This window comes from Polypterus senegalus, chromosome 6, assembly GCF_016835505.1.
Source record: "Polypterus senegalus isolate Bchr_013 chromosome 6, ASM1683550v1, whole genome shotgun sequence".
NCBI lineage: Eukaryota > Metazoa > Chordata > Cladistia > Polypteriformes > Polypteridae > Polypterus > Polypterus senegalus.
In genome coordinates this window covers 9,776,140-9,787,998 of record NC_053159.1, presented here as the reverse complement: position 1 = coordinate 9,787,998, position 11,859 = coordinate 9,776,140, and the positions used below count along the sequence as shown (strand labels likewise).

At 37.4% G+C, this 11,859-nt stretch overlaps 1 protein-coding gene across 3 annotated transcripts in view; it reads left to right on the top strand.

Moving 5' to 3' along the window:
* Window positions 1–1,674: 1,674 nt before the first annotated feature.
* znf148 (zinc finger protein 148) overlaps window positions 1,675–11,859 on the top strand; it is a 45,205-nt gene continuing 35,020 nt past the window's right edge. Inside the window, exons 1-4 of one of the 3 annotated variants that reach the window (XM_039755372.1) lie at window positions 1,678–1,787; window positions 6,235–6,351; window positions 8,500–8,590; window positions 11,518–11,858. In XM_039755372.1, the coding sequence (XP_039611306.1) occupies window positions 11,547–11,858 (312 nt within the window). In that variant the 5' untranslated portion in view covers window positions 1,678–1,787; window positions 6,235–6,351; window positions 8,500–8,590; window positions 11,518–11,546. Of the gene's footprint in view, window positions 1,788–1,960; window positions 2,081–6,234; window positions 6,352–8,499; window positions 8,591–11,517; window position 11,859 lie in introns of those variants that run through there. The other 2 variants (XM_039755371.1, XM_039755373.1) reach the window with 2 other exon arrangements.

The following is an 11,859-nucleotide window of genomic DNA, read 5'->3' as shown; positions in this document are numbered from 1 at the left end:
GCCCCGTGTTCTTGTATACATGCCTGACAACATCGGTGCATGCTTCTAATGAGATGACAGATGGTGTTGTGGGGATCTCCTCCCAGATCTGGACCAGGGCATCACTGAGCTCCTGGACAGTCTGAGGTGCAACCTGGTGGCATTGGATGGACCAAAACATAATGTCCCAGAGGTGTTCTATTGGATTTAGGTCAGGAAGGTGTGGTGGCCAGTCAATGGTATCAATTCCTTCATCCTCCAGGAACTGCCTGCATACTCTCACCACATGAGGCCAGGAATTGTTGTGCACCAGGAGCCACTGTACCAGCATAGGGTCTGACAATGGGTCCAAGGATTTCATCCTGATACCTAATGGCAGCCAAGGTGCCTTTGTCAAGCCTGTAGCGGTCTGTGTGACCCTCCATGGATATGCCTCCCCAGACAATCATTAACCCACCACCAAACTGCTCATGCTGAATGATGTTACAGGCAGCATAATGTTCTCCATGGCTTCTCCAGACCCTTCACTTCTGACACGTGCTCAGGGTGAACATGCTCTCATCTGTAAAAAGCACAGGGCACCAGTGGTGCATCTGCCAATTCTGGTATTCCATGGCGAACGCCAATCGAGCTGCATGCTGCTGGGCAGTGAGCTCAGGGCCTATTAGAGGACATGGGGCCCTTGGGTCACCCTCATGAAGTCTTTCTGGTTGTTTGGTCAGAGACATTCACACCAGTGGCCTGCTGGAGGTCATTTTGTAGGGCTCTGGCAGTGCTCATCCTGTTCCTCCTTGCCCAAAGGAGCAGATATTGGTCCTGCTGATGGGTTAAGGACCTTCTATGGCCCTCTCCAGCTCTCCTAGAGTAACTGCTTGTCTCCTAGAATCTCCTCCATGCCCTTGAGACTGTGCAGGGAGACAGTAATGACACGTATTGATGTGCCATCCTGGAGAAGTTGGACTACTTGTGCAACCTCTGTAGGGTCCAGGTATCGCCTCATGCTACCAGTAGTGACACTGACTGTAGCTAAATGCAAAACTAGTGAAGAAACAGTCAGAAAAGATGAGGAGGGAAAAATGTCAGTGGCCTCCACCTGTTAAACCATTCCTGTTTTGGGGGTCATCTCATTGTTGCCCCTCTAGTGCATCTGTTGTTAATTTCATTAACACCACAGCAGCTGAAACTGATTAACAACCCCCTCTGCTACTTAACTGACCAGATTATAGTACTGACCAGTATATAAAGTGAATCTTGAGACGTCACAAATTTTATCCTGCTCAGTTATGAATTTACCAGTAATGATTTTAATGTCTTTAAACTTAATTGGCTTTCAGTGCATCTTCCATTGTGCTTTTTTTTGTACCGTATTAATTATTCCTCTGAAAAGAACAGTGATATAATTCATGGCATTAATGGCACTATATAAGTGAACACTGAATGTTGCACATAAAAATATAAAAATCAAAAAGTCGGCACCGGAAAGCATGTACTTAACTTTGTACTTACAAACTGCCAGTTGTTCGACATTTCTTTTCCTTTTTTTGAAATAAGACACCCACGCACTGTTTAATAAGACGAAGTCGAAAAGAAACGTCTGAAATGATTAAACACGAAGCACAGCAGAGTGCGCGGGCCTTTTTTTTCTTCAGGGCGCACGCCGCCGAAACGAGCGTTCCCATGATGCACCGGCGCCGAGGAGGGGGCCGTGCGGGCAGGAATGTTGTTGCTGTCACAGGGAGCTTCAGCGGAGAAACTTTTGCAGACAAAACATGACAGCCAGGCGTGTTTAACGGCGCTTAGCAGAGCCGGTATGTGACATTCAACTCCCAGTTCAGCTAGGTCGCTCATGACGGAAGGCGGTGTGGCGCTGCGCACTTTACGGGATTAAAATGGCACTTTTCGTCGTGCGCTGCCTGCGCTTTTTTGTTTGTGTGTGCGCGCGCGTGTGTCTGTCTGTCTGTGTATGTATGCATGTTCGGATGTGTGTTATGTGTGTGTGCGAGTGCGAGCCAGCCGAGGCAAGCGGGCCTTAGCTCCAAAACCTCGGAAATTTGGGGAAATACAAAGCGGCAGGCATTTCTAGCTTGACAAGAGTGAAGAGGTGCAGTCTTTTTCCTTTCTAAGATAATTTATTTTTGCAACGCGTTTGCTTTAAATGGGACGCCGATTGCGGCGCTACCTGCTTTTTTAGCGTAGTTGCGCGATGGCGAGTAGCGCGAATAAAAGACAGCGAGCAGGCCCTGGAGAGCAAATTGGCAGCTCCTGGGTTCGTACGCAAATGAGCAACATTGACATTTACGATTCTATTTAACTTTTTTTAATGGAAATATTAGACATCTGCGACTGAAAAAAAAGACTTAAAATGTTGTGACCGGCAACTGAGCGGCGCTTTGTGGGTGGTCTAAGTTGTAACTTCCGTAGTGGTCACTCGAGGCTCTCTCTCTGGGTGCGAGGAGCGCCGCTCAAGGTTTGATCAAAGTTCACCCCCCTCACCCCGCCTCAAATTTGGGCAAAAGAAGAAAAGAAAAGAGACGTCAGACGGGGGTACAAACAATTGCGTGCTACAAACCTACCTTTAATGTTATGCGATCCTGGCCTAGAATTCTCTCGGCCTAATCGCTGATGTGTCATCTTTAGCGTAACATACGATCTTGCGCTGCGTTTAGTACGATCTCAAAAAGTGTGAAATCCTGTTTTGGCCAAGTTCATTCAAAAAGTGAAGTGAACGTTAATATATTGGATAACTTGAGCTAAGCCGTTCGAGAACCCCTCTTTTAAGTGGGCAAGAGTGTTTTTATTTCGTTTTATTCTTTATCGAACTACAGCCCTTAGAACAAAGTGCGCTGTGATTTTTATTTTTTATTTATTGAAAATGCGCGCTAATATTGGAATTATTGTTTACTATTTAATTGGGGGTCATTAATTAATGGAGAAACAGGAACTTGAGTTTTATTTTAATCAGTGATTAATTTGACCAGCAAGTTATACTTAAGACGTGTATTTACTTGGCCGACGTCAAATTTACAGCATTTGAGATACAATTGTTAAATTGACTTGCTCGCGGTCACACAATGTCAGTAGTGGTATTGGAATCCACAACCTCCTGGTTTAAGCCGCTACGCCATACTGTATGCCTGTAGGGTATACCTTTTACTTAATCACATTCGATTGTAGAATTATTTATTAGTTGCATTTTTTTTGTTCTTCTAGTTGGAGCACAGGTAGGTGATGTGACTTGCTCATGGTCATACGATTCAAATGTTTGGCTGTGCTTGTTCCAAATTAATTTGGATGGCATGACTAGGTTAACGTCGGTTGTGGAGGAAGTACATTATATTCTCTTTTTGCTCGTATTTTTTTTTTACTTCCATGCAGATGGAAGTTTGGTGATGGGGCCAAAAGTTTGCTTGTTAAGTACAGACTGATTCAACGATTTTTAAAACGTTGAGATAATTTGATTTTTACCATGGTCTCTGTGTGTGTGTCTTAATAATAATACATTTTATTTATATAACACATTTCCCATTCACAAAGCGCCTCACTGAAAATCAGAATGAAAAGGGCATATATTATAACAAGTACAAATATTTACATTAAACAAAAAAATAAAGATAAATACAGGATATACTCATCTTTGGAAGAGAATACAAGACAGTAAACCAAATAAAAATATAAAAAATCTACAGGAAAACTGTGAACAAGTAATGTCATTTGTGATAGAGATGCAAATCATCCTGAGCATCTGGACATAGAGGGTGAACCGAAATACACACTACATGTGTTTTTGGAAACCTATGTACAACAATAACCTCTGGAAAAAGTTGTCCTGTCTTCTTCAAACAAGTTGTATCATGTTTGTCTTGTTACAGGTGCCACTGTTATTTTTGGTCAATACTTACCTCCATATCCTTCAAAAAATGGTTTGATTGTGTCCAGCATTTTTTATTTAACCTGGATTTTTGTAGTCTTCTCCATTTAGTCATAAGACTTGGCCTATTGATTTGCAAAATATTTGCATAAGTAGTTCTTAAGATACATAATTTATTTAAAAGTACATGTATGCACACAAATGTATACTTTAATGTTTAAGTCAAAATAGCTGACAGCTTGTTTGACCTACCATAGTGTATGCCTCCTAGTAAAGAGAAAGAAATTTAACACAAACCCCCACACCACTAGATCTGTTAAGGTCGACTTGAACAGAGGTATTAAGCCACTTCTGTACCAATATATTCCCACAATATGATGCTGTGCTGTTTAGGATGACCTGTGACCCTAAATTGTACGAGTATGATTCAGTGTGTATGTGTACATGAGTACCACTAGCAGTCAACAGGTCTTTGCATTGTTGTTATTGGAATATGCTCTGAATCTGTTGTTTGTAGAACTGGAAAAGCCATGTGTGGTGTGTTTTTTTTTTTTTTTTGAGTTAGTTGATTTGTTGTTTTTTCTTTTTTTTCCCCCTCTCACTGTCACTGAGGTCAAACTTACAAGGTCTTATTGTAAAATAGTCCTTTACAGAAATGAGGGACACTGTGTGGTGCAAATATAATATTGCTGTTTCACTTCTGATTTGATTACCAACTGCAGTGCTTTTTATGGTGTCTGTATGTGCTCTGCTTATATGGTGTTCTGTCATTTACTTTGGTATCCTGCAACAGTAAGATACACTACATTGTGCTGGTTTGAGAGTGGACTGTGAATCTGGGCACCATTGCAGGATTAGAACACACATGATCATTTTAATTAGAGTCTTGGGTTGTTTAAATATTTTTTGTCTTTAAGCACAATGTTTCAGATCACATACTTGTAGACACGTGTCTAACAAATGTGAGACATGCTGGTTCACATAATAGTACTGCTGCTAGCTTTTTATTCTCTGAATGGTACACATTTATTATAAATTATTGTTATCTATATATTCATTAGTTAGTTTACAAATAAGATAAATGGTTTTATTAATTATCTGAATATTTTTTTTATTTATTTCTCTTAAAGCTTGTATTGTAGAACATTGGCATGCAGACGATTACCTACAGTATCCAGGAGGTTTTCATTATCTGTTAACTTCATTAATGTCAGTCTGTAATTTTTAATACACAAATATGACATTTGAAATGTTTTGCTTTTTTACCTTACAAGGCTTTGAACCTGGATTTAGTTTTGGCTGAATTGCCTTCTGTTTTGAATTTTCATGTCCTGTTCATGTGTGTTATTCTGTTTCTTGACTGTTTTTTTTTTTTTTGTTTTGTTTCCCCCAGACTCTGAATACCTTACGTAGCCCAAAATATGCAGGCAGAAGCATAGTTGATTATAGAATTCATTCCCAATATTTAAAATAAAACTATATTTTGGCTCTAGTGTCATCATGAAATGCTGTTTTTTTTTCTTGGTCATTACTATCACTGTTGTACACATTACGAGGTTTCACAGTATGTAATATAAGAAAATACACTATCATTTTCAGGCTCACCAAACGCACTTTGGTTTCAGTTTTGCATTTTGCTTTAGAATATTGCATGTTCATGGAACAAAAAGTTTTTAAAAGAACAAGTAAAACCATGACATTTCTCCTTTTTTCTATAATTTCAGCAGTGTGACCATAGAGACTTAAGAACAGTGTGGAAGCATGTAACAGTAGCAGTTAAGCCTGCACAATTCAAAGTGCCTAGTTTTTCTTTCTAGAATACATTTTGATATGTTTTGAATTAAGTCAAATCATTGCTTGCAAGTTAGGAACGTCATTGGGAACAACTTTATAGGCGGAGTGGTGGCTCTGAGGCTAGAGATCTGTACTGGCAATCGAAAGGTTGCCGGTTTGAATCCCGTAAATGCCAATAGGGACTCTGCTCTGTTGGGCCCTTGAGCAAGGCCCTTAACCTGCAATTGCTGACTATATAAATGCAAAGAATTATTAACTTTTAAAAGCCATAATAGTTCATTGGATGTAAACTTAACTATTTTCATTTTTTAAAATGCCGACATTGGAATTCATTAAAAGTAAACAAACTTGCTCCAGCATTAATGTGTGCATACTTGCCATTTATCTTCAAATCAAAAAGATAAGATTGTTTTCTTTTTTGAAGACCTCACCTGTATTACTTTTTAGTGATTTCCATTACCTTTAAAAATATTCCTTTTAGCATTTTTATAATATGGATTAACCTTGAAAGCCATTAACAATTTGACATTATTTGGTATCAGAATGTCACTTGGGCCTCAGTTTAAGGGTGCATTTTGCATTGCCTTTTCAAGATAGGCCAGAAGTATCCAGATGCTGAGAGATGTACTCTAAGGTCCCTGGCATCGCCATGCCATATGAGATTCCTGAGTTTGGACAAGTTGGCGACTACAACTTGGCAAGTTTTTAAAGTGATTGTTACTATCTTTATTTCATTAAACCACTTTCCCTTTAACAAACTTGCATATTATAATGTAATATGAACATAAATGTTTTAATGAAAACACATTTTAGTCTTTTGACTGCATTATTATAAAATAACTATTGTATTAAGCCATGTTTATGTCAGATCTACAGTGAAAAATATTCAGCTACACTAACTTGTGAATTATTTCTCGTGAAATTTGTTCTCCGTTTACATTCTCACATTTTGAATGAAATTTAACCCCAATAGCCTTCTATATGCAACCTTGTGTTCTTGATTAGTAACTACCATGTTATTAAATTAACAGCTGAGGTCCACTCTTATAATTCCTTTCATAATTTTAAACAACTTTATCACATCAACAGTTTATTCCTGTTCTCTTGACCTTAAAGCATTAATCTATTTTAATGTTTACGCTTAACAGCAAGTAGCTGTTCTCTGCTTTTTCTCTGGTAATGTTATGACATCTTCAGAAGTTTTTTTTTTTCCTTAGTTTTTTTGGGGATGTTACTTTATTTAGTTTGGTACACATCTAAAAAACTATTTACAGCTTGTTCATGTTGAATCTATTAGTTACTTTCTGGGAACTCCTTCAGTCATCCTCAAGTGTCACATGGATGATTCAAAATCAGGATAATTTTTAGGCAATGGTTTAAAGTAGTTTTAAAAGCTTTGAGTGCCCTTAATTACCTGTTAAATTTTAAATAGCATTTTTGTTCTTGCATGGTTGTCAAGAGACTACAGGATTCCTTAACTATTAGAGAGGCTCCAATCTGTTTTTTTAAGGCTGATACCCATCATCGATTTCATTGAAAAGCAGGGGCTGAAAAATAGAATTTTTTTTGTTATAGTCCTTTTCACAGATCACGATTGAGTCTTTTTTTTTTTTTTTTATTGAAAATTGGCCAATTTCAATTGGTGGCAGATTGATCAGTGTCCCTGTTATCATTCGGTGTACCAGTCATCCATTTTGTGAACCTATTTTCTTTCAATAAGATTGTAGGGATTTTTGTTCCTGAATTCATTTTTATCCAGTGGTGAGAAGTTTGGAGTGTGGGGCAGAAATGATTTGAACGTGATATAACAGTGTATGTGAAAATATTCTGGTTATTTTTAATGCTATATAATTTTTTCATATATCAGATTTTGTTCAGATTAATTTTACAATTTTGAAATGCAGTTTAAAAATAGGATATTGTTAATTTTGTATTGTACCTTGTTTTAGAGGTGGTCAGTTTCCTGTTTTGTTTTTTTAATTGAAAAATTGCATCATTCTAGACAGATTAGTACCATGTACGGAACCTGATTGTTTCTTGTTGCAGCAGCTTCTAACTCCATTTAGTGTAAAAGCCCATAGCTAGTTTGCAGTCAGTGTTATCCTCCATATACAAACAGACTTTCATTTAAATGTATTGTGTAGTTTCATTTTGAATAAATCACACATGCAGTAGTTACTGGCAGCATGCATAGTGCACTCATCAATCTTAAATATAGTGTGAAGCAGCATACTAAATAAGTTGCTACCTGTGTTTTAAAAAGTGACTTGAATACGTGAAAATATTTTAATTGATAATTTACCAGCTATTCCTTGCCGCTCAATGAATACTTATATATTTGTACCCATAACAGTTCTTCTCTTTTGACTTTCTTCAAAGCCATACCTTTGTCATTAATTATAAATGGAGATGCTGCTTTTACCATACTAAATGTACATATTAGAAAATGAGGCAACACTATTCTCCACCAATGTCTCTTTGCACCTTAACATACTCTGCAGAATGAGCACAGTAAAATGCATTGAACTGAATGCTTAGTAATTCAAAATTGTATCCCCTGGAACCTTGGATTCTGAATAGAATAGGTGTAAACATATTAGACTTTTAGAGGACCACGTTATTTCATTTGATTTCATGTATTTTTAATATAACTATTGCAGTTATCAGTTGTTCTTTAGAGAAAAATGTGATAGCTAGTTTCATTAAGTACAAGTTTTATTAATGATTTTAACCAACACATTTGGGTTTCCAATTTCAGACTTAATTTATGATTTACAAAGTATTTTTTAATAGTAGAGTGCTCTCAGTGTATTTTTCTGTGTGATTTTGGTATTGAAACTTTTTTTTTCCCTCCACAGCTACAGAACCATCATGTTATATCTTCATAAAGTCAAACCACACCTCTGCTACTGTCTTGATTTAAGCCTGAAAGTCATCATTGAACTTTAGGTAATAATTTCAAAATGCTACGTTTATTTTTTTTTTCCCCTCCCTGTTTGTGACAAAATGCAAGTACTGAAATTGTGTTAACCTCATTAATTGGTAATCTTGGACTTCATCATTTTTTAAACCCTTTCAGACTAATTTATTTACTTTAAGGTAGTGTAGTAACTGCTCTGAGGATATAGCCAGTAAAACTGAAGTATTTTGTCTAAACTCCAGAGTACAAGTGCCTCTGCGGTACATTGTAGTTTTTTAATATTTTGAAAACAGCAAAGCGTATCAAGTGGTAAAGGGGCTATCTTACTTTATTTGGGCATGCAACATACATATCAATATTAAAATAAGATTTAACAATCACTGCAACACTATTCTTGTTTAAGAAAGTTGCATCCTGATTTGTGCACATGCTTTTCTAGCAGGTGTTAATACCATTGGAAGGCTTTTTTTCCCTTTCTTTCATTTCTAGGAACTGGCATTTTAAAAGTGTATGTATCACTCTACCAGAAAAACAAAATTGTGTGTGCGTGCGTGCATGCATGCATGTAATGTTATATGTATGTGTGGGTGTGTATATAAGATATAGATATATATGAGAGAGAGAGAGACTGTGTGCACAATTATTAGGCAAGTGAGTATTTTGACCATATCATCATTTTTAATGCGTATATTCCAACTCCAAGCTGTATTAACTTGAATGCTTATTGGATTTAAGCACGTCAGGTGATGTGTATTTGTGTAATGAGGGAGGGTGTGGCCTAAGGAGATCAACACCCTATATCAAGGTGTGCAGAATTATTAGGCAGCTAGTTTTCCTCAGGCAAAATGGGCCAAAAAAGAGATTTCACTGACTCTGAAAAGTCAAAATTGTAAAAGTCTTTCAGAGGGATGTAGCACTTTTGGAATTGCTAAGATATTGGTGTGTGATCACAGAACCATCAAACATTTTGTTGCAAATAGTCAACAGGGTCGCAAGAAACGTGTTGAGAACAAAAGGCAAATTAGCTGCCAAAGATTTGAGAAGAATCAAACGTGAAGCTACCAGGAACCCATTATCCTCCAGTACTTTCATATTCCAGAGCTGCAACCTACCTGGAGTGCCCAGAAGTACAAGGTGTTCAGTGCTCAAAGACATGGCCAAGGTAAGGAGGGCTGAAACCCAACCACCACTGAACAAGAAACATAAGTTGAAACGTCAAAACTGGGCCAAGAAATATCTGAAGACAGATTTTTTTCAAAGGTTTTATGGACCGATGAGATGAGAGTGACTCTTGATGGACCAGATGGATGGACCTGTGGATCAGTAATGGGCACAGAGCTCCACTCCAACGTGGAGGTGGGGTACTGGTATGAGCTGGTATTTTTAAAGATGAGCTAGTTGGACCTTTTGCATTGAAGATGAACTCAAAATCAACTCCCAAACCTACTGCCAGTTTTTCGAAGACACTTTCTTCAAACAGTGATACAGGAAAAAGACCATGATTTTTATGCAGGCCAATGCTCCATCACTTGCATCGAAGTTCTCCACTGCGTGGCCAGCCAGTAAAGGCCTTAAAGATGAAGGAATAATGACATGGCCCCTTCCTCATCTGACCTAAACCCTATCGAGAACTTGTGGGCACTTCTTAAACGCTAGATTTACGGGGAGAAAAACAATACACCTCTCTGAAGAGTGTCTGGGAGGCTGTAGTCACTGCTCCACAAAAGCTGATCGTCAACAGATCAAGAAACTGACAGACTCCATGAATGGAAAGGCTTATGACTGTTATTGGAAAGAAGGGTGGCTATATTGGTCATTGATTGATTGATTTATTTTTTGAAATGTCAGAGATGTTTATTTGTAAATTTTGAGGTTTGTTTATTATTCTCACTATAACAGATGAAAATAAACAAGTGAGATGGGAAAATTTTCATTTTTCCTTTAGTTGCATAATAAATCTGCACACTAATAGTTGCCTAATAATTGTGCACATATGTATTCCCCTGATGATGTTCACACTCACATTTCCGTTGTGAAACATTCAGGTTTATTAACATTTTGGATTGACTGATAGCACTGTGTTTGTTCCATATTAAAATTAATCCTCAAAAATACAACTTGCCTAATAATTGTGCACACAGTGTATATATAGAGATATATTATATATAGATATATATATATATATATAGAGAGAGAGAGAGAGATATATAGATACTGTATAAACATATAAACACACACTTGTGCACAATGTAACATAATATAATAATAAATGTATTGCATATTAGCAATAAATTAATTGACATGCTGAAATGCTAAATCTCAGTACGTATGGAAGTTATTCATCAAGTTAACAAAAAGTAAATGTTGATGGAATACTTGAAATTTTCATGAATGCCCCTTAAAAACAGTGAAAAATGTTATTTATGTCGGATGGAATCAGAAGTTTGATTTTACTGTAATTTTATAACCCATTTATGCAACTTTTAATTTATCCTTCGAATAACATAAACTTTAGCTTCCAACTATCCCTGTGACTGATATGACAGGATGATGTCTTTGTGAATTTCATACGTTCTCACTGTTTCTGTCTGAGCTTTCTCTGGGTACTCTGGGTTTTCTTTTGCATCCTCAAAGACATGCTTGTTATGTTAATTGGTTATTCCAAGTCAGCCTTGGGTGTAGGTGTCAGTGTTGGTGGGGGTGTTTGTGTGTGAAGATGGGCTCTGTGAAAGACTGTTGGCCTGTCCAGGGCTATTTCCTACCTTTTGCCTGATACTGCTTTGAAACCAGCTTAACCCAATTCAGTGTCACAAAGTGTTATTTTATGTTGTATTTTTTTTTATGTAAAATGTGTTTTTACTGGACTAGAGAAAATGTAACCAAGCAATAAATATATATATATGTTTGTGTAAACATTACTTTTTTTTCCCCTTCTTAACTGACATCATATGTTTAGGGGCCTGCTGCACTGTCTCCTTCAGAACAATGAATATTGACGACAAATTGGAAGGTATTCTTCTTAAATGTACGGATACTGCAACAATGCAGTCTTCCAGAGGTCTGGTGTCGTTGCAACAGCCATTAGGGGGCAAAGTGGGAAGCCTGGATACTGGACTGGGAGACAGGGGTCTCTCACATGATGACATTCTGGACAAAGATCATGGGGAAATACAGGGTAATCAACTTATCCCACATGATGAATTAATGGTTCATGAGGAAACTGTGAAAAATGACGAGGAAGACCCAGAAATGCATGATAAACTGTCCCAGGATTTGCCATATGCCATGCATTTACCAG